Below are 23,954 nucleotides of genomic sequence, written 5' to 3' on the forward strand. Positions count from 1 at the left end.
GAGACATATGGTTTAGTCACAGTACAAGTAAAAATACAGCAGATTTCAGTAGTACTCAAAATGAATAAACACTGTCAGAAAGCTAAAAAAAGAAAGAAAGAGAAAACTACTGCAAGTTAGCTGAATTAATGGAGAATAAGAATAAAAAGGGTGTTAGTCCCTCTAGGCTGGTCAGTTCACTTTCTTTAAAAGGTGCACAGACCAAGACAATGAATCTATTTGTCAAGAAGTCCTAAACCTACTTCATATGAAGAAAACCGGAAGTCCTGAGGCCAGAAGGAGGAGGATTTGAGTAATTGCTTTCAAATGCACAAAAGGCTGCCAGGGTGAAAAAGGGTTAGCCTTGTTCTGTGAAGTTCTAGAAGTAGAACCAAATCCAATCATTGTTAGAAAATCCAATTCCAGCTGCACAGATGTCCAGGCACACAGGCCAGAGAATGCCCTAGAAGCTGCACATTCCCTCTGGTTAAAGGCATGTCAGCAAGAGACCCTACAGAAGTCTTTGACATGTGCAGAATCCTTAAACTAAAAAGTTGAATGATTCTGAGTGGAACTATCAATCCTCTAAAGGAGAAAGGAATAAAGGAGACAAATGAAGATAATGTGCCCTGTAAGGGAACCAAAAAGACCCAACTGCAGTGTAATGTCCTAATATCAACTCTTCCATGAGTTGATCCATGTTGGAGAAACTAGAAGCAGGGCAATGGCAAGAAAATATGACATGCTATAAGGCAATTGGAAAGTTCATTATTGTTGTGATTTGCATAAGTGAAAGAAAGTGAATGATTCTGAGTGGTACTATCCATCCTCCCTCATCAGCAAACTTGCAGGAATGCTGGGCATAACTTTACAACCTGAACAAAAACCCAGAGTGAATATTTCCTGGGCACCCACTTCATGCTTCATGCACAGCATCCTAAGAGCTTTGTCTGAATTATCTCAACTAACCTTCTACGACCCTAGGAAGTAGGCATCATTATTTCCCCCATTGGATAGAGAAGAAAGTAAGAAATAGAAAAATTAGGTGGCATGCCTAACATTATACAGCTAATAGGTGGTGGAGCTGAAATTTGAACCTAAGCAGCTTGAGGCCAGAGCCTGTGTTCTTAACCACTAGCTTGATTTCTTCCCAGATAATCTCCAGCTATATCCTGTGATCTCAAGAAATCACAATACAATGTTTTAAATTAGTTTAATGTCTTTTAATTTATAAGGGAATATTTCTCTTGTAAAAGCTGGTAGCAATCTATTGGTCCTAGACAATGGAGTCAAGAGCATTAATTTTCAAACATTAGTGTGCATACAGAACACCTGGGTGGTTGTTAAATTGCAGATTCCTGAGCCCCATCTTAGACCTACTGCATAAAACATCAGGATATGTAATCCAGGAATGTGTATTTTTAACAAGTACCTTGAGTAATTCTGATGCAGGTGATCCACACATCATACTTTGAGAATCCTGGGCTGAGTAATGCAATAAAAACCAATAGAAAGTAATGCATATTTGTATTTATAGAGCATCTTTTAAAAAATGTTCTAGATAGGCTCCAAGTCCTCACTAGTTCTCCCCCAAAGACCAATACGTTATGTTCAATGGAAAATAACTCCAGGAGTGGGTCCTGCCCTGGAATACAGAGAAGTATATGGTAGGGCCTGGAAATCAGGTAGTGTCTGTTAATTTCTCCACCCAGAGTTCTTTTCCCTAAATTGTTCTCAGGAAACAGACAAGACAGTGTACTCATGATGAATCCCTTAGCTTCTGCTCCTCTGTCTCTTACTTGCAATCATTAAAAACTTCTCCATCTGCCCCATATGCAATATCTAGGGGTGGTTCTAAGGCCTGCATTGCAAAGGCAATGCAACATATCTCCTGGATGAAGTCACTGAGAAGGCAAAAGTCGACGACAGGAGGGAATGAAATCTTGGGATTGACATTCATGGCTCGGATCACATCCTGAAAAACAAAAGATGGCATCACTTTGTTATCAGCTCGTGACAAAAACACTCTAACATCCTAAGAATATTAGGACTGATGGGAGGTGGGAAAAGAGAATGTGAGCCAAAACAAGTTAAAGCAGAGAAACAGTGCATGTGCTAAAAGGAGAAAGATGTTGCCACCCATTCACAGGGAAGGAGGAAAGAGGACACAGAGTAGAAACGACACAGTAAAAGCCAAGAGAGTCCTAAAAAAGCAAGGAAGAAAACCTTCTGTGGCTTTTATTTATCATTGCCTTATTTTTCTATTCTGGGCAAGGGTACGATGTGCCAACACAGAACTCTGAATTGTTCATAATCCGTAACAATCATTATAATAGTTTGCTTTTACTGAGTGTTAACTATGTGCCAAGTCTTGTGCTAAGCAAATTGCCTACTTTCTTTCATTTAATGTTCTCAGTGACTCTAGGGGTAATGAACATTTTTACTCCCACTGAAAGATTAGAAAACTAAAGCACACAGAGATTAAGTAAATGTGTAAGATCACACAGCTAGTAAGTGTCACAGTCAGGAAGCAAATCCATACTTACTTTTCCCAAAATCCTTGCTCTCAAGTATTATGATATTCCATCTCCTGACCATAACAGCCTATCTAAAGAAACTCAGACAATTTTTCCCCATAATATTTTTAAGGAAGAAACAGTCAATAATGGCAGGTGCTACCAAGTAAATTGAATGTTGTTCCTTTCTTCTTTGTCATTACATAGAATATGTAATATTGGCTGGATTTCTGAGTTATTAGTACTCAATATAAATAGCAGCAGCAGAAGTAACCCAGTCCTAATAAGAGACCCAACACTTACATTGACACTGCTTTGAGAATCATACAGATCAAGATGACAAATGACATAATCCGAGACAGCATTCTCAAAGTCATTCGACCCCACGTAAGATGGTGTCAATGATTTTCTCACACGGATCTTGAAATGTCTGAATGCCATTTTTGCTACATGGAATGCCTCCTGCACATAAAAATGCAGCAAATTTTTTGGTGAAAAGAGGTAAATGAAGAGATCCAAAGCAAGGAATTAGAAAGAATCCAAGCTTCAACATCATATTGATCTTCTGATAACTAAACACAGTTGATCAAAAACATTTTTAATCTGGAAGAAAATACATCTCTAATTTTGAAAAGTACATAAACATATAATAATCCATGCTCACTAACATCAAGACAGTTGACCATTGTTCTAGAAATTCTGAGTACAGGAAACAGGACAGTGTGGAAATTGAAGGAAATAAATCCCCTGCTATGAGCCCATGCCAATATCACATTACTGGTCAAGAAATAAGAGAAAATTATCAGTCTAGTGTTCATGTTATAAACACATACCCAGACTCAGACATGTTTCCTGGCATATTTTAATTCAACAAATATTTATTAAATGCCTATGGTGTGGTAAGCATTGGGAAAATTCAGTTATGCACAGAAGACGTGGCCTGTACATTGATAGAGCTTTAACTAACTTAGTAAGTGGTTCTTAATTATATAAACCAGGGGATGGCAAACATTTTTCTATAAGGAGCCAGATAGCAAATATTGTATGCATGTTGAACTACATACAGTTTCTGTCTTTTTTTTACAACCATTTAAAAATCTAAAAACATTCTTACATTCTTACAGTAGCATTTCTCTTAGAAATATGAGCCAGGTCCAGATATGGTCCATAGATCATGGTTTGCTAACCCCTGATTTAAATGAATAAACACAGGATAAAATTCAGTATTTCTGATAATTCTGTTCTCATACTAATGTTTTGTTTTGTTTCTTAATATTTAACAATTCTCCTCATGAACTCTCAGTATCTTTGTATGGCATTAACCCATAAAACAAACATTTGTTTTGGAAGAATACATGTATGCACTTTTAAAATTTGCCATACTCAAATAGCTGATATGTTAGCAGTTTTAATAACTACTCTTAATTAAATAAACAGAAGTGTTAACGCAATCACAACCTTCTAATTTTTTTTAAGAACTAAAGGAAACCAAATGACAGCCATTAGCAATAATATATCCACTGTGTCTAATATGCCCATATTAGACAAAAGGTACAGTGCAAATCAACTTTTTATAAACCCATTTGAGATAGTCCGGCATTTATGGATACTTCTTAAACAAATGCCCGGTCAATATAACTAACTAAATAAATATTATATAACTATTCATATATATATGTATAGTTATCGATTGTGAAAATGATTCACCCCCCAACTATTTGTAATGAAAGGGAAGGAAGGAAGGAAGAAGGAAGGAAGGAAGGAAGGAAGGAAGGAAGGAAGGAAGGAGAGGAAAGAAACAATGGAGGAAGAAGGGAGAAAGGAAGGAAAGAAGGAGGAAGAGATGGAGAGAGGGAGGGAAAGAAGGGAGGGCAGGAAGGAGAGAGGGAGAGAGATGGGAAGAGAGAAAGAGGAAGGAAAGAAAGGAGGGCGGGAGGAAGGAAGGAAAGAGGGAGGGAGGAAGGAAAGAGGGAGGGAGGAAGGAAGGAAAGAGGGAGGGAAGGAAGGAAGGAAGGAAGGAAGGAAGGAAGGAAGGAAGGAAGGAAGGAAGGAAGGAAGGAAGGAAGGAAAGAAAGAAAGGAAAGGAGGAAGAAAGGGAAGGAGGATGAAAAAGAAGGAAGGAGACAGATGGGGGGACTGGAATCTCCCCCGCTTCTGTGACCTCAGGATCCACTAGTCTTTGTATGTTGTTCCATTCACGTTACCAAACTTGTCTCCGCGCTGCCCCAAGGAGCCGGGGGTCCCGCAGGCGTCACATACCACTGTGGCGATGTAGATGATCCGCTGAACGGTCTCAGCCTTGTCGATGCAGCGCCGCAGCAGGCACTGCGCGTCCAGGCGGGCCTGGGAATAAGAATCGCTGAAGCGGGACAAGAGGGCAGCCTTGCGCGCCACATTGGACAGCTTGGAGCGGTTTGGGGACGGGCTCCTGACCTTGACAGCCGTGGAGGGGCTGGCAGATCGGCTGCGGCTGCAGCTACGGCTGCGAGGGGCAGGGCTGGGAGACCGGCTCCTGGAGGACCTGTTGGTGAGCCAGAATCAGCCAGGGAAACCCTTTGATTTACTTCTTGAGTAAAGCAAAGATCACCTGGTGGCCAATCAATCCGACCATCGGAAGGCAAAACTCCTTATCTGAGTAATTCAGAAGTGATTAGACTTCCCTATCATCTGACTCCAGCATCTGGTACCAGACTTCTTTCCCAAAAATTTATAAGTAACTAGAATTTCTATACATCTCCAGAATGCATGCATTCTTAAAAATCAGTCCCATTTTGACCTATAAACTCTCAAAAAGAAGCATATAATTTTCTTTTGTAGTCCCTAATAAATCTAATTGACCTATTAATGGAACTTTGCATCACAATATTATTTTACATCTAGACTCATTTTACCAGAACCTCAAAAGGGATTCAGAGGTCCCATATGTTCAGGTCTTTCTGGCTTTATCCAAAACCTCAAAATTACATAAAAATTTTCATGTATCCTTTCAAGGAACTTCCTCCCTCCTTGATTCTGGTGTCTGACCCTTTTGCCTATCACGCTGTCCTCAGCCTGCTCATGCTTCGCCTATACTCTCCCCATCTGCTCCATCCCCTAATCAATCACCCCCATGTCCAGATACTTTATCCCTCTCAGATACTCACACAGGAGTTACATATAACACTGGTACAGAGTCCTCGGAAAATCTCAAAATGTTTTGCCTGTCTGTGAGGTGGCTAATGGAGATTTAGGAGCAATCCAAGTTCATGTCCCTTTTCCAATGTCTGATCTTTCACAAATTTAATCCAAGTTTGGGTTCATTTAGCCAGGATCCCTCTAAGTTCATTCAAGAATTTCGGGTTTTGACTATTGCCTTTGATTGAACCTAGCAAGACATATTTGTGGTATTAACTACTTGCTGTTCCCGTGAAGAAAGGTCACGCATATGGTCAAGCTTGGGCAGATGAAGCTCATGTTCATAATCCTAACAATGCTAAAGCTGGGGCAGAAGCTGTCCCCAACACAGAACCCAATTGGCAATACCAGGCCACTGATGCCGGCCCAAACAGAGGCAAGGGCAGATGAGATTATATGATCTCTTTTTTGTTGGAAGAAATGAAAAAGGCAGTAGTAAAACCTGTTAATTTTTCTAAATTACAAGAAATCACCCAGGAGCCATCTGAGAGTCCCATCCTTTTCCAGGCTACACTGGTGGAAGACATGCATAAATACACAAGTTTTGACCCCCCAATCCCTAAGGGCCTATCCATTCTGGCCATATATTTTTTAAGTCAGACCTCCCCAGACATCAGACAAAAACTCTAAAACTTAGAACAAGGCCCACAAACTCCCTTTCTTACTTTATTAAACATAGCCTTTAAGATTTTCAATAATCAGGAGGAAATATCTAAAATAAAAACAGTTCCATTGGAGGAGGAAAAGTGCCAGCACCACACTCATTACATGGTGACAGCATTGGCACATTCTTTTTCATTAGCCAATAATCCCAAGGCTCATCCCCATAACACTAACAGAACAGGGGTCTGTCATCGCTGCAGAAATCCAGGACACTAGAGTAGAAAATGTCCAAAACCTCCAGGTTACAAGCCACCTCCAGGTTACAATGAGGACCCTATTCTCCTTGCAAACAAGAGCATCATTAGAAAAGTGAGTGTCCCTCCCTTCCTCGTGACAGAGGGGCACTTCTTTCTCCTAAGCCATAATAGCCACAACCTCACCAACATACCTGACAAGGGGATTCTGCAGAACAAGGACAAGGGGAAGGACATGCACCTCTAACTCTATTCCTGGATTATAATCAAGCCTCTGAAAGTCATCCTCTAGATGACTGGTGGGGCCTTCAGTCCTTCCAGGCCCCTATCTTTTCCATTTCTGTGGATGAGCTTTGGGTAAATCTAATTGTGGCTGAGTAAGATTTTTAACACACCTTCCTACCCTAACCATTTCTCTCTATGCTGGTAAAATGGGAAACATCTCCACCTTTGTGTAATCTTATTACTTCCCCCACCATCCATACTTACAATATCATTGGAACTTCTTTAATTGTAATGCTACTTTGGGATGTACACCCTGGGATACTCCTGTGGGTAACATTAACCCATTTGAGGCCTTAGGCTCTTACAACAAAACTCTGAATCTATCTCATCACTGCCCATTTTTAAGCCTTTCAAACAAACGAATATAGTAAGGCCTCCAGTATACACCATCCCTTGCACTCCTAATACCACTCATGTATGTTACTAGAATGATAAAACCAATGTGGGAAATAACCATCATGTCACTTATATCCTATCCATTGCATATACACTTCCCTGGTTTTGAACACCACCGCTGCGCCCCCCACCCACCCAACCAGTTGGGACATTAACATGACTTTTCCTCTCCTGTGGAGCCTCTCAAAAACTGTCAAGAGGCCCCTTTCCTTTGTTTCCAACATTTTAATGAAACCAACCACACCATATTACCTGGCTGCCCCTCCTGGGCTCTTATGGCTTTGTGGCACTGCTAAAAATTATTTAAACTCTTTTTAATCTTTGGCTTTATTCCATCTTCATGATTCTTTTCATTATGGTGTTTGTACTCTGGGTACAATAGCTCCCACCCAAATCATTGTCTTGAACATAATTTCCAATCTAGAATCCCATTCTAGAAGAAAAAGGGCCCTAGGATTTACTGTGGCCAGAGTTGTGGGAACTATCACAACTCTTGCCCCTTGGGGAAGTTTTACTTACCATGAAATCACATCACGGAAACTTACCACCTCCCTTGAAATACTGGCAAATACTGGTCTTAGCAAATACTGGTGCAAGTCTATCGCTGCTAGAAAGGTCTTTAGGCTCACTAGCAGGAATGGTTTTTGAAATAGACGAGCTCTAGATTATCTCCTAGCTGAGCAAGGTGCTGTCATCAGTAAAACCTGTTGATCTACATTAATGTGTCTAGAAAAGTGGAAACTCATGTCCAAGAAATTTTCGAACAAGCCAAATGGTTAAACACACTCTCCCAAAGTAACCAAAACTGGGCCAAAACCTTTACTGATTGGTTTCCAAAAATCCCTTAGCTCAATCATAGCTCACTGCAGCTTTGAACTCCTGGGCTAAAGAGTTCCTCCTGCCTCAGCCTCCAGAGGATCTAGGACCACAGGCATACCCAGCTAATTTATTTATTTTTTAACTCTTTTTAGAGATGAGTTCTTGCCACATTGCCCAGGCTTGTCTAGAATTCCTGGGCTCAAGCAATCTTCCCCATGACAACCTCCTATGTAGCTGGAATTCCCAGTTTTCAGATACATAACTTTTGCCCTATTTTAGGGTGGAGGTGGGGATTAGAAGGTCAGATGAGCAAATACATGTGGAAGTACTAGGTATATTATAAACTACTGTATCTATAAAAAGTTATATTGCCCTCAAGTATGAAGTAAATTATCAGACTAGCTAGCCCGAAGTAAATGGGTCTCCAAAAAGGGAGGTTTTACAGAAGAAACTATCTGGCAAAAGGTAATGCAAAACTGAGTACAACAGCCAGGGAGGTTGGGTTGGGTAGGGTGAGACTCACTTATGGTGTTTGCCAATTCCCGTGGTGTAAATACTACCACCATGTCAAACAGGCACATAATTCATTCTTGGGAGTCAATACAAGTTGGCACAAACACAACACTGACAGAATGATTCCTCAAAATTAAAGACTGTGGTGACATTTAGAGAATGGGAATAGGGACTTTCACAGCCTGGAGCAGAACACATTAGGGGCTTGAGGGGGGTTGTTAAAAAGAATAAGGAAAATGCAGAGACTCCAGAGGAACATCTCCTTTGTCCTTACTTAACACTATCTTGATGGCCTGTCTTAACATCTGTCCATAAGTAGAAAGGAATTTCACAAGAACACTTCACCTACACATCCCATCAAAGTCAGATACAAAAGGGAAATACCCTGCAGTAAAATGGACAGTATCCCTGAAGGGAGGACTCCCAGGCCTCAGAGAAAATGACCCTCATATTACAGAACAGTTTTTCCATGAGGGTACCACCTCTTGCACCATAGGCCCGCACAATTCTGGTTTCAAGTCAAAGAACTTTCCTTACAACCGGGCATGGTGGCTCACGCCTGTAATCCCAGCACTTTGGGAGGTGGAGGCAGGCAGATCACCTGAGGCCAAGAGTTCGAGACCAGCCTGGCCAACATGGTGAACCCCCATCTCTACTAAAAGTAAGAACAAAATTAACCGAGCATGGTGGTGTGTCTCTGTAATCTCAGCTACTCAGGAGGTTGAGGCAGGAGAATCACTTGAACCCAGGAGGCAAAGGTTGCAGTGAGCCGAGATCATGCCACTGCACTCCAGCCTGGTCAACAGAGCAGGACTCTGTCTCAAAAAAAAAAAAAAAAAAAAAAAAAGAATTTTCCTTCTCCATATCTCTCAGCCCAAAGTTAATTAGTGTCCAAATGCTGGCAACTCAGGAGGTATTTTCTCTCTCTGGAAGGGGGGCAGTTAAGAAAACAATCCCTTTACAATTGAAAGCTTGCCAGATTGCTGAGGTTTTGATTCAGGGTATCATTTTATCATTTTACTTATTTTCCCCTCCCCGATCCCTTAACTTAGCAAAAAGAGCCTAAATTAGATATTTGAGAGTTTGTCTGACCTTCCTTGGAGTGCACTTTTCTCAGCAGACAGAACAGCTATTTCCTCCTTTAGGTTTCGGAGCTGTTTCTTATAATCGGATGTGACTTCTGTGTCCCGCTGGTCTGCATTCCGCTTGAGTGAACTCCACTGCTCACACCTCCGCTCCTCAGAGCTCCGAGGCTCTGACCGCCTATTCTCTGAGCTCCTCTGATCTGTGTGTCTGTGGCGGGCATCCTCCTGAGCTTGAAGAGTTTTAAGCCTGAACAGCAAAGAGAGAGGGCAGAGGAAGGGAAGAGAGGAGAGGGGAGGGAGTGAAGGAAGGAAGGAAAGGTAATAAGCAGCAATTGGCATGCTTACCAACAGAGGCTATTCTACTCAGCCTGCCATTATTGCATTGGGAAACTGGTGGAAATACATGTGAATGAACAAATTAGCAAGGAGCAGAACTCCCAGGATCAGGATGCCACTCTATGTCTGCAGCTTGCATGGGGAAAAATTCCTAAAGAAAGGACACTCATACAGATCCTGTAGCAAAAACACTGGACTTATAGTCATACTGTCCCATGTTGGGCAGTATGGGACAGATCTTAACTGCACGCTGAAAACATTTGACCTCCAAAAGCTACGCAGGAAGCAGTTCTACAATATAATCTCCTACCCTCACTAGTTCTTTGATTCTCTGAATAGTCTCAACTATATTTGTAACACATTAATTGGAATATTTAATATTAATTAGAATCTTTGATTCTCTGAATAGTTGGAATATGAGAGAAAACTATAATGGGAACTGAATAACATCCACAAAACTAGCTAGAAGTATGAACCTATGAAAATAATGTAGCAAACAAAAAAAAATCTTTAGAAATAAAATTGGCATCCTCATCAAGCTACAAAGAGGCGTGGCCACCATAAAACAAAAGCAAAAGCCAGAAGAAGAGAACATGCTGTGATGAAAATGACAAGGGTGTATGATGAAAAGGTAAGATTAAGAAGATAAGAAAGTAGGATTAAGAAGGATGCAAAGAAGCTAAAGATGTAATGGAATGAAAAGCTGCAATACAAACAGTAAAGAACAGAATTGGTGCTATAGGTAATTGATGAGTAATATGATCGATGGATTTGAGAAGGTTTAACAAATAGGAAATTAGAGATTAAAATGATGAGGAAGGGGAAGACAGAAGTAGAAATTAGAACAGTGTTCCTAGCTAAGATTTATGGGTGTTCCTGATGAAATCAGAACCACTGGAACACGTGTGAAGATAATCAAAAGGGGTGTGTGTGTGTGTGTGTAAAATACACCTCCCACTTATTCTTTTGGGAGGGGGGGATCAAAATTAAGATCCAGGGAGATATAACCCTAAAAGATCAATGCTTATTTTCCCCTTCTAGAATTTTATCTATAAGGAATAATCAGATGGCTCAACTGAGATTTTTCCACAAAAATTATCCCAATATTATTTTCAATGTTGAAAATTAGTATACAAGTAAATATTCAATCCCCAAATGATGGAACATAATGAACCTATTTAAAACTAACTTCTGCAGTATTTTTTCTTAGTGACAGAGGAAAACAATGTCAGGTGAAAAGTTAGGATCCAAAATTGTATACTTATATACTTTATTCTGTAGTCTTAACTCTATTATTAATATATTAATTGGAAGGAATGCAAAATGTTAACAGTCACTGGCTCTGGAGTTATGGAAGGGTTTCTGTATTCCTTTATACTATGTTGTACTTTGGAAGTTTTCTATAGTAGATAAGTAATATTTTTGTAGTAAATATATATGTATAATTAATAAAAATATTTCTGCATTTTCTCTCTGGTGGTGAACAGATTCTTTCATGTTGTAATGGAGCACCAAAAAAGCTAAATTCAATGATTTAGGCTGCAATAATCCTGTCATTTTTTTCTTACTGCTTTTTTAGCTGATTTATTTCCTCCTCTGCAGCCAACAGGGATATGGCCGATCTGTTCTTGGTTTCTTCAAGATTCTTTTCAGTTTCAGCCAGACTGTAAGAGAAATCAGTAACTAAAGATAGATTTTTCAAAATTGGCAGACTTTCTAAATCAAGGCAGAGGCTCACTTAGGAACTTCTGGTATATGACATAGTTCAACATAAACAAGATCAAGTTAAAAGACATCTGCATTCAATCAGGTAATATTGCAAAAATTGTGGTGGACTTGTATGCTAAAACATGGTAACATCCTTTGCTCAATGTCAAACACTGGGAAATTACAGAGCTACTACCCCCAAAAGACTATTAGTATTAGAATATAAAGGACAAAGAAACTTGTTCAATTTCTCCTTCTCACCCTCCTAATTCATCTGCTCTAATTACATCAAAGCCCCAGGTTGGCTTTCTCTACAAAATCTCCATTTTTCTACAATATACCAACATCAATTTTTATTGCTTTGCACTGTGGAGCTGCAGACTTCCTCAATATTTAAAAAAATTATGTGCCCACCTATAAAGTCCTCACAATGACCCTTGACAATCAGGTACTTCATGTCTTCCTGCCTCTGACTTCTACTACTTATTGAACACAAATTCTCTGAGTTTTCACTGTATCTCTGTCATTATCAGTTTCAAATCCTCTTCATGGTAGACAAATCATAATAAATCATATTATTTAGGTCTATCTAATTTAAAAAATAAGTGGGTCTGGGTGCAGTAGCTCATGTCTGTAATTCCAACACTTTGGGAAGCCAAGGCAGGAGAATCTCTTGAACTCAGGAGTTCAAGACCAGCCTGTGCAACACAGTGAGACCCTGTCTCCATAAATAAATAAATAAATAAATAAAGCCAGGTGTGGTGGTGTGTGCCTGTAGTCCCAGCTACTCAGGAGGCTGAGGTGGGAGAATCTCTTCAGACTAGGAGTTTGAAGCTTCAGTGAGCTTTGATTGTGCTACTGCACTCCAGCCTGGGTGGCAAAGTAAGAGCATGTCTCCAAAAAAAAAATGGAAGTGAGATAGATGATGTTGAATAAAGACCAATGGTCCTCAATGAGGTTACCCCAGAACAGTGAGACTTGAGTTGACAAAGTCTTCTTGACTTCTCTGACTCTGCCAGAGAGATCATAGCACTTGTCCTGAGGCTAAGGTAGTGCAGTTGCCTTCCAAACTCACATCAGCCTTTATCCTTCCCTCTAGATGGAAGAACAGTGGAGGGCAAAACACTGGGATTTTCACTTTGAGAGTGGAGCAGCCTGAGAAATAACGTGCTAACAGCATCCCTGTCAATCCCACAGATCTTAACCAGACATCCAAAATTCAATCCCCTACCTGCTTCCTCCTCTAATAAATGCGCATTCAGCAAGAGTCTTCCACATACTATCCCCAACTCTACCAAGCAAAGTTTGTTTCCCCTTCTCGGCGCCCCACTCACATTTACCTCATTGCATTCACACTATAAACTATTTGAGAGCAATAATTTTATTTTATTCATCTCTACCCCCAGCACCTAAACAGTGCCTGTCACAAGGTATATTTTTTTAATGAGAAAGGAATGAAGGAATGAAATATCTAAAGATGAAAAGAAAGCAAAAAATAGCATTAACTTCATAATATGACTATTGGAGATTGAAAGGAAACTAGTATGATCTAATTCAAATATAAAGAGATAACAAGTTTTTAAAAGTAAATATGTGAAAATGAGCATTTTTATCAAGAGAAAAGAAACTGTAGAAAATGGATCAAGAAAAGGAGGAAAATACAAGCAAGAATTAAGAACTTGGGTATTTTTCTCCTAACACACACAAGCGGATGCACATACAAGCAAACATACATGCTAATTTCATGTGTTTGGATATCATGCAAAGAGAAGAAAGAAAAGTACATTCATATGCTAAGAATTGTTTTAATCAGGCTGACATTCTATTTAAATATTTTGTTGTGTATCCATTCATTGAGCAGATTATTGAGTACTTACTGTGAGCTAGGCATGATGCTCAGTACTGGAGATACAACAGTGTCAAGAAAGCAATGCAAGACAGTAACCCTCTGGATCTTCCAGGTTAGTTGGGGAGATAGATCATATATATACAAGCAAGTTTATTTTTTTAAGTTCCCAGTTGTGACTTCACTCTCTAACTTTTCTCATAAGTGCTATTATGAGAAAAGCAGATCACCGTGAAAGAGAATTAGAGAGAAGAAAGACCTTTCAATGTATGGTGGTCACAGAAGGACTCTGAGAAAGGCACATTTAAGCTGAGACTTGTAAGATAATAAAGACCAGGCATGCAAAGAGCCAGTGGAAGACTGGAAAGTTCTTTCAGGCAATGGAAGAGCACAGGCAAAGGCCTCAAGGTGAGAAAGTAGATAGTAGACTGGGTCAGGAGAAAGTGACAGATGACACTGGGGCAGAAATACAGCCAGATCAGTAGGGCTGCTATGAGAGCCCTGGTGAGAAATTTAGAATTTTTTCTAAGTATAAAGAGAAGAGACCACTTAAACTTATAAGAGAAAAACAAACAACCCCATCAAAAAGTGGGCAAAGAACATGAACAGACACTTCTCAAGACATTTATGCGACCAACAAACATATAAAAATAAGCTCAACATCACTGATTATTAGAGAAATGTAAATCAAACCACAATGAGATACCATCTCATGCCAGTCAGAATGGCAATTATTAAAAAGTCAAGAAACAACAGATGCTGGCGAGGCTGCAGAGAAATAGGAAATTTTTCACACTGTTAGTGGAAATGTAAATTAGTTCAACCATTGTGGAAGACAGTGTGGTGATTCCTCAAGGATCTAGAACCGAAATACCATTTGACCCAGCAATCCCATTACTGGGTATATACCCAAAGGAATATAAATAATTATATTATAGATACATGCTTATGTATGTTTATTGCAGCACTGTTCACAATAGCAAAGACATGGAATCAGCCCAAATGCCCATCAATGATAGACCGAATAAAGAAAATGTGGTACATACGCACCATGGAATACTATGTAGCCAAAAAAAGAATAAGATTATGTCCTTTGCATGGAAATAGATGAAACTAGAAGCCATTATCTTCGGTAAACTAACGCAGAAACAGAAAACCAAACACTACATGTTCTCACTCATAAGTGGGAGCTGAACAATGAGAACACAAGGACACAGGGAGGGGAACTATATATACTGGGGCCTGTTGGGGGCTGGGAGAAGGGAGAGCATCAGGATAAATAGCTAATGCATGTGGGGCTTAATACCTAGGTGATGAGTTAATCTGTGCAGCAAACCACCGTGGTACATGTTTACCCATATAAGAAACCTGCACATCCTGCACGTGTATCCGGGAACTTAAAATAAAATATAATATTTGAAAAAGGAGCAGACTAACAGCTTTTAATCAGAAGGATGATTTGATATGACTGGGTGCCGTGGCTCACGCCTGTAATCCCAGCACTTTGGGAAGCCAAGGCGGGCGGATCATGAGGCCAGGAGTTCGAGACCATCCTGGCTAACACGGTGAAATGCCATCTCTACTAAAAATACAAAAAACTAGCCAGGTGTGGTGGCGGGCACCTGTAGTCCCAGCTATTCAGAAGGCTAAGGCAGGAGAATGGCGTGAACCTGGAAGGCAGAGCTTGCAGTGAGCCGAGATCGCACCACTGCACCCCAGCCTGGGTGACAGAGCGAGACTCTGTCTCAAAACAAAAACAGAAAAAAAAAAAAAAGAATGATATATATATATATATGTATGTATATATATATTTGCTAAGTGGAAAATGGATGGTGGTTGACCAAGAATGGAAGTGGGGAAGCCAGTTAGAAGGAAGCAATTGGTTCAGGAAAAAGATATCAGAGGATTGAACCATGGCAAAGGTGGTGGAATAGAAAAGGGCAGGTGTGAAAGTATAGGAGATAGATTCAATTGGACATTCTGATACTTTAGATATAGGAGAGTAGGAAAAGCAAGATTCCTAACCAAAATCCAGGCATAAAATCTAGAAGTCTTCCCTTGCCTGAGGGTTCATCAAACCTGTGCAGACGTGTGGCCATTTGTCCATAATTATTGGAATTTGCATTTTGGGACTAAATCAGAACCAATCCAGTCTCCACAGGTTAGACATAGGGAACCACTTTGGGTGGCCCATTCATTCCATAGAGGGGCAGCACCCTGGCTTAAGAGACAAGTAGGCACAGTAAGGGAGGGAAGAGAGAATTGGCTACCACAGAATGTGGAGAACAAATTCTTTTAGTGATACTTTAAATTTAAAAACAGAATAAGAATCACAGGTGGGTTAAAACTAAACAAAGTGGAGAAAAGACACCCTATTCAACAAATGGTGTTTGGAAAACTGGCAAACCACATGTAGAAGAATGAAACTGGATCCTCACCTCTCACCTTATGCAAAAATCAACTCAAGATGGATCAAAGACTTATATCTAAGAGCTGAAACCACAAACGTTCTAGAAGATAACATCAGAAACTCTTTTAGATATTGGTTTAGGCAAAGAATTCATGCCTAAAAACCCAAAAGCAAATGCAACAAAAAACAAAATAAATAAAATGAGACCTAATTAAACTAAGAAACTTCTGCACAGCAGAAGAAACAAAGAAACAAAAACAAATTTCTGCTTAGCAGAGTAAACAGACAACCCACATAATGGGAGAAAATATTCACAAACTATGCATTCGACAAAGGGCTAATATCCAGTATCTACAATGAAGTCAAAAAAAGTCAGCAAGAAAAAAAACCAATTAATCCCATTAAAAAGTGGGCAAAGGACATGAATAGACAATTCTCAAAAGAAGATATACAAACAGCCAATATACATATGAAAAAAATGCTCAACATCACTGATTACCAGGGAAACGCAAGTTAAAATCATAATGCGATATCATCTTACTCCTGCAAGAATTGTTGTAATTACAAAATCAAAACACAATAGCTGTTGGAGTAAATGTGGAGAAAAGGGAAAACTTTTATGCTGCTGGTGGGAATGTAAACTAGTACAACCACTATTGAAAGCAGTGTGGAGATTTCTTAAAGAACTAAAAGTAGAACTACAATTTGATACAGCCATCCCACTACTGCATACCTACCCAAAGAAAAAGAAGCCATCTTATGAAAAAGACACATGCACATGTATGTTTATAGCAGTACAATTCACAGTTGCAGAGATATGGAACCAACGTAAGTGCCCATCAACCAATGGGGGGATAAAGAAAATGTGGTATATATATACCATGAAGTACTAGTCAGCCATACAATGAAATGAAATAATGGCCTTTGCAGCAACTTGGATGGAGCTGGAGGCCATTATTCTAAGTGAAGTAACTCAGGAATGGAAAACCAAATGTCATATATTCTCACTTATAAGTGGGAGTTAAGCTATGAGGATGCAAAGGCATAAGAATGATATAATGGACTTTGGGGACTTGGAGGGAAAGAAAGGAGGAGGGTGAGGGATAAAAGACTACACAATGGCTGTACTGTATACTGCTCAGGTGACAGCTGCACCAAAATCTCAGAAATCACCACCAAAGAATTTATCCATGTAACCAAATACCACTTGTTCTCCAAAATCTATTGAAATAACATAAAAATAAAAATAAAGGGTTCCAAGATGGCTGAATAGGAACAGCTCCAGCCTCCAGCTCCCAGCGTGAGCAACACAGAAGATGGGTGATTTCTGCATTTCCAACTGAGGTTTGAAGAGAGTAGTAGTTCTCCCAGCACTGAGTTTGAGATCTGAGAACAGACAGACTGCCTGCTCAAGTGGGTCCCTGACCCCCGAGTAGCCTAACTGGGAGACCCCACAGAAGTACAAACTACCATCAGAGAATACTATAAACACTTCTATGCAAATAAACTAGAAAACCTAGAAGAAATGCATAAATTCCTGGACACATACACTCTCCCAAGACTAAACCAGGAAGTAGTTGAATCCCTGAATAGACCAATAGCAGGCTCTGAAAGTGAGGCAATAATTAATAGCCTACCAACCAAAAAAAGTCCAGGACCAGACGGATTCACAGCCGAATTCTACCAGAGGTACAAGGAGGAGCTGGTACCATTCCTTCTGAAACCATTCCAATCAATAGAAAAAGAGGGAATCCTCCCTAACTCATTTCATGAGGCCAACATCATCCTGATACCAAAGCCTGGCAGAGACACAACAAAAAAAGAGAATTTTAGACCAATATCCCTGATGAACATCGATGCAAAAATCCTCAATAAAGTACTGGCAAACTGAATCCAGCAGCACCTCAAAAAGCTTATCCACCATGATCAAGTGGGCTTCATCCCTGGGATGCAAAGCTGTGTGAATATATGCAAATCAATAAACGTAATCCAGCATATAAGCAGAACCAAAGACAAAAACCACATGATTATCTCAATAGATACAGAAAAGGCCTTTGACAAAATTCAACATCCCTTCATGCTAAAAACTCTCAATAAATTTGGTATTGATGGAATGTATCTCAAAATAATAAAAACTATTTATGACAAACCCACAGCCAATATCATACTGAATGGGCAAAAACTGGAAGCATTGCCCTTGAAAACTGGCACAAGACAGGGATGCCCTTCCTCACCACTCCTATTTAACATAATTTGGAAGTTCTGGCCAGGACAATCAGGCAAGAGAAAGAAATAAAGGATATTCAATTAGGAAAAGAGGAAGTCAAATTGTCCCTGTTTGCAGATGACATGATTGTATATTTAGAAAACCCCATCATCTCAGACCCAAATCTCCTTAAGCTGATAAGTAACTTCAATAAGGTCTCAGGATACAAAATCAATGTACAAAAATCACAAGCATTCTTATACACCAATAACAGACAAACAGAGAGCCAAATCATGAATGAACTCCCATTCACAATTACTTCCAAGAGAATAAAACACCTAGGAATCCAACTTACAAGAAAAAAAAAAAAACCACCAAAAAATGGGCAAAAGATATGAACAGACACTTCTCAAAAGAAGACATTTATGCAGCCAACAGACACATGAAAAAATGCTCATCATCACTAGCGATGCAAATCAAAACCACAATGAGATACCAGAGAAATGCAAATCAAAACCACAATGAGATACCATCTCACACCAGTTAGAATGGCAATCAATAAAAAGTCAGGAAACAACAGGTGCTGGAGAGGATGTGGAGAAATGGGAACACTTTTTACTGTTGGTGGGACTGTAAACTAGTTCATCCATTGTAGAAAACAGTGTGGCGATTCCTCAAGGATCTAGAACTAGAAATACCATTTGACTCAGCCATCCCATTACTGCGTATATATCCAAAGAACTATAAATCATGCTGTTATAAAGACATGCACACGTATGTTTATTGCGGCATTATTCACAATGGCAAAGACTTGGAACTAACCCAAATGTCCATCAACGACAGACTGGATTAAGAAAATGTGGCACATATACACCATGGAATACTATGCAGCCATAAAAAAGGATGAGTTCATGTCCTTTGTAGGGACATGGATGCAGCTGGAAACCATCATTCTCAGCAAACTATCGCAAGAACAGAAAACCAAACACTGCAGTGGGAATTGAACAATGAGAACACTTGGACACAGAATGGGGAACATCACACACCGGGGCCTGTCATGGGGTATGGGGAGTGGGGAGGGATAGCATTAGGAGATATACCTAATGTAAATGATGAGTTAGTGGGTACAGCACACCAACATGGTACATGTATACATATGTAACAAATCTGCACGTTGAAAAAGTATAATAAAAAATTAAAAACAAAAATAAAAACTAAGAAATCCAGGGAAAAGCAGCAAGCATCTTCATGTATGCAACTTTCTAATGGTTGGTAGAGAAAATATATATATAGAGAGAGAAGGAACACACACGTGATAAAGCAAATAGGGCAAAAGGCATATGAAAGGGCATATGGAAATTTTTAGTACTATTCTAGCGGATTTGCTGTGTTTGAAATTATTTTCAAATGAAAAGTTTTTTTAAAGCATGCATTAAATTTCTTGATCCATGGTGCCCCTTGTAGGTAACAACAGTGTCACTGAAACAAGAAAGAAAAGTGGGAAACCCTGGCCCCTACTAGTGCTGACAGCCATCAAGAACCAGTAAAGTTTTGATGCCCTGCCTCACAACTAGAGGAAAACGTAGGGTCATCTGCAGCAATTGCTAGCTAATGTCCCAGGAGACCTTCCCAGACAAGACATGCACAACTCAGGACCCATCAGCACGAGACACTAGTGCCTACAAGAAATTAAGGCCAGCAAGAACCCAGAGGGCAGTACAAGACCAAAAACTCTTCTTGTCCGTCACCAGGAGAGTATACAAGCATCCCTTCCCTAGAAAGGATGAGGGGAAGGGAGACCCCATGAGAGGGTAAACACAGCTCTTAATGCATGTTTGCATTTGGAATGAGCTGAATGTTTACAGAAAATGGACTACGATAAACCAAAAATGACTGTGTGACCTTGAAGTGGCTTATTGAAGGATCCTTCAAAATAAGCTCACATTAGTTGAAATAAATTACAGATTGTATGCTTTTTGCATATTACAATTATAAATGTTGACTGCTTCAGGTATATAACTGCTCATTGATTATGATTCCAGTTGGAAATATGAATGGGTGTGTGTGGAGGTGCAGGCACAAAGAAAAAATGTCTGGAGTAAAATATACCAAAATGTTAATGGGGACAAGAAAACAGGTGATTTTCATCAATTTTTATTTGTTGTATGCATTTTGAAAAAGAAAATTGTATTATTTTTATAATCAGGCAAAACTAAATCAATACAGATATTTTTCCTTAGAAAAATGTAAATGTCATCAGAGAACAAGGCAGAGTACCACACATTATTCCATCCCAAGCCTTAACTAGTTATTAATTAAAGGAAAAAAAAAGACTTCCTTTCTGTCCCATTGATGTCAGCAATGAAGCAATGCTGTGGTAGGAGAAATTCCCATTGATGGATTTTTGTTAGGTATGTCAAACACAGTTTCATACATATTTGTCTACCCGCCTCAAGTACAAACTCAAAGTCTACAATTTGTTTTGTGGTGATTCCCTAAGTTTGCTACCCTGGCTCTGTCCACAGCATGCATCTGACATCTATTGTTGCCTGGAATTGCTTAACTTTTTAAAAATACATTCTTATACCTAATAATTATTGCAAAATCTTGAATTCTTCCTTTCTTAAAAGACTCTGACTCTTTGGGATTCAGAGAGGCACACATACACCCTTAAATGAGTATAATGGACAGATAGATGCAGCCTGCTTCATTTGACTTTTGCTGTCTTTCTCTTAATTTTCCTCTTTGCCTAATTGTTCACTCTATTTTATTCTTTCCCTTTTGCATCTCTTTTAAAATTTTTCTCCCAAAAGGTAGATTTTTGTCTAACAATCTTTACCTGTTTGTCAATATGGGCTGATGATGTGCTTATGAAGAAGGAACTCCAAAGAAGGAACCAGGGGACCAGGTATCATAATATATCCTGTCCCCAAATCCACAGACACTGACTCTAAACTCTCTCTCTCTCTCTCTCACTGTCATACACACATGCACACAGACACACACACAATCATATTACTTATTTACAAATGCCCACATTTTACATGAGCTATTATTCTCCTTTCGAATTTAAAACTTAATTGAAAACAATTCTTTTTGGAAAAAGATAACTTGCATTCCTCTTACTCGTCTTGAACCTGGTTGAGTTGACTCCGGGTTGAGTTCAAATTAGAGTCTAACTGTTGCATGTCCCGATCCCGAGGACTGGGATCTTTACGTCTCTCCCTGTCAAACGTGTTCTGGAAAGGCACACCAAAAAAACAAAAAACAGTCTGAATATATAAAATGACATTGATGAATTTAAAAAAAAAAAAAACAGTCCATCTCAAAAGAGTGCACATGAAGTTCTAGTGCAGGCAAAATTAATCTAGAGTGATAAAAATCAGAAGATGGTTGCCCTGGGGAAGGTGCAAGAAATGCTCTGGAGTGATGGAGATGTCTGATATTCCAATAGAGATGTGAATTTACACAGGTATACGTATTTGTCAAAACAGCAATCTATGGATTTCACTGAATATAAATTATACCTCAATTTCCAAAAAGACTTTGAAACATCATTCTACATCTTTATACCTAGAATAATGCCCACACAGAGGATAAAAATCTGAGAAGCATCCAAACATTGTCAGGGAAAAAAATTACTTAATGATAACTGAAGTCTATAAAGTACTTAACACATGTCAGACCCTATGCAGCTTGTTTACTGTGCTTATCACATTTAATTCTCACAAATGACCCTATTAGATCAGCAAAACCATTGTCTCCATTCAGCAAATAAGAAAATTGAGACATAAATGTTTAGATACCTACTCCAGGGCCATAAAAGAGGAACTGGTTTTCTGCTCAGTGATCTCCAAGCAGGGATCCTTCAGCCACTGTCTTATAAGGTTCTTGCTCAGAACAGACTAAATGCTTTCTTTTTGTTATTATTACTATTTTTTATTTTTTTACTTTAGGTTCTGGGACACACATGCAGAATGTGCAGGATTTTTACATAGATATATGTGTGCCATGGTGGTTTGCTGCACCTATCAACCTGTCACCTAGGTTTTAAGCCCCACATGCATTAGATGTTTGTCCTAATGCTTTCTCTCCCCTCACCCCTGCAATTCCCCGACAGGCCCTGCTGTGTTGTTCCCCTCCCCGTGTCCATGTATTCTCATTGTTCAACTCTCACTTATGAGTGAGAACATGTGATGTTTGGTTTTCTCAGAACAGACTAAATGTTTTCTAAATGCTTCTGTTTTAGAAAGGGTTATAGGTAAATCCATATAAATGTTTAAAAGTAAAGTAACTAATGTTTTGGTTGCCCAGATGTAATGATGTGGATGCCTTAAGCAAGGTATGTGCTCTCTTTCTAGTCTGATCTCCACCTGTTCAAAAACTAACACCGTCCCCATGAAAACCACCAATAACTCTCACAAATTGTGACACTCTGTCAGTCTACCAGAATTAAGTCCTCTTCTTCTCTTGGAGGTTTCTGATTTGTTTTATCTCACTGTTCAGAAAGTCAAGGGTTATCCTTCAGCATCCCTACCTGCAGAGAGGGGACCTTGCTGTCAACAGGTTTTCCCATGGAAGCAGCAGTAAAGGAAGCCTCCAGCCAAGGCAAAAGGCGTGACTTGATTGTTTCCACACCATCGTTATGTCCTCCTAAAAGAATACACACATCAGGTCAGGGAGAGAAACACAACTGCATCAACAGTCAAAGAACACAAAAAAGCACCAAGAAAGGAGAGAAAGGCAGGCAGAACTGGATGGGAAATTACCAGGCCATTCTCACCTTCTTGGGCTGCTGTTGTGAGGATCCCAAAGAGTTGTCCCTGCACCTTGGCAACTTGCTCAATGAGTTCAAGGCAGTGGTTTAGATTTTGATCACACGTGTTTGTCTGCAAGGACAAAACAGTAGATAACCAGGGTAATTTCTTCACTCTGGGACCCACTGAAGGCAGACCAGGGTCTCACTTGACCCAAGAGCTGTCTGGCTCTGGTATGCTCTGGTAGCAGGACTGCTGTGTGGTCATCGAAACTTATCTCCCGTAGACCACATTTCCCAGTTTCCCTAGCAGTTCGTGTGGCCATGTAACTGAATTCTGGTTAACTGGATGGGAAGTGATGTATGCCCGGGGCCTGGCCCAGAAGGGAACCTCTTGAATGATTTTTTTTTCTTTTCCCCTTTGTCAACTGAATGCAGAAGAGCCAAGAGAGGATGCTGAGGGCATAAGGGATGGTGGAGCCACAAGATTTGCAAGGTTGCTGACTGAATGCTTGCATTGAATTATCACATAGTTGAGAAAGTTGGTTTGTGTGTGTTAAGCCACTGAGATCTGGAAGTTGTTTTTTATAGCAATAATCCTACTCAGTAAAACCCTACAAAAATACATTTAAAAGCTAAATGGACCTGTTGTCAGACAATACAAATCACTGCCTAATTTACCTGCTTTATTGGTTCCTGTCCTCTACATAAATTCAATTCGTATATACTGTATGTGCATAGAGAACATGACTTCTTAACAGCAAGAAGGTATTGCTGGGTTTAGGATATAAGGGACTTGGCACTTGCAGACTTGTGGGGCAGACAGATGAATAGCCAGTTACTTTGCAGCAGAATAATAAGTCTAACTACACAGATGAGTGCAAGCTCTACCCAATAGTCCACTGTCTTGGAAAGTCTGGGAAGGCTTCCAAAGGAAGTGAAACCTAGTCCAAGATGAAATTAGCCAGACTTGGAAAAGGAGGTGGTTCCAGTGGTTGTGCAACATTCTAAGCAATGAGAACAGAACACAAGGAGGCAAAGAAGTGAACCTTTTGGCTATTAATCTGCT

The 23,954-nt window shown here is 39.7% G+C and overlaps 2 protein-coding genes across 3 annotated transcripts in view; one reads left to right on the plus strand and one right to left on the minus strand.

Moving 5' to 3' along the window:
• The window catches only part of SPATA18 (spermatogenesis associated 18), a 45,749-nt gene that overhangs the window by 13,265 nt on the left and 8,530 nt on the right, over positions 1 to 23,954 (minus strand). For both annotated transcript variants that reach the window (XM_001092813.5, XM_078002675.1), the window contains exons 2-9: positions 22,913 to 23,018; positions 22,667 to 22,782; positions 21,256 to 21,368; positions 11,529 to 11,624; positions 9,632 to 9,871; positions 4,755 to 5,016; positions 2,799 to 2,957; positions 1,779 to 1,954 (exon numbers count right to left, since the gene is read on the minus strand). In XM_001092813.5, the coding sequence (XP_001092813.1) occupies positions 1,779 to 1,954; positions 2,799 to 2,957; positions 4,755 to 5,016; positions 9,632 to 9,871; positions 11,529 to 11,624; positions 21,256 to 21,368; positions 22,667 to 22,782; positions 22,913 to 23,018 (1,268 nt within the window). The remainder of the gene's footprint in view (positions 1 to 1,778; positions 1,955 to 2,798; positions 2,958 to 4,754; positions 5,017 to 9,631; positions 9,872 to 11,528; positions 11,625 to 21,255; positions 21,369 to 22,666; positions 22,783 to 22,912; positions 23,019 to 23,954) is intronic.
• SGCB (sarcoglycan beta) overlaps positions 4,627 to 23,954 on the plus strand; it is a 58,116-nt gene continuing 38,788 nt past the window's right edge. The window contains exon 1 of the mRNA XM_015138713.3: positions 4,627 to 4,630. The gene's annotated coding sequence lies outside the window, so the exon portion shown is untranslated. The remainder of the gene's footprint in view (positions 4,631 to 23,954) is intronic.

This window comes from Macaca mulatta, chromosome 5, assembly GCF_049350105.2.
Source record: "Macaca mulatta isolate MMU2019108-1 chromosome 5, T2T-MMU8v2.0, whole genome shotgun sequence".
NCBI classification, from domain to species: domain Eukaryota; kingdom Metazoa; phylum Chordata; class Mammalia; order Primates; family Cercopithecidae; genus Macaca; species Macaca mulatta.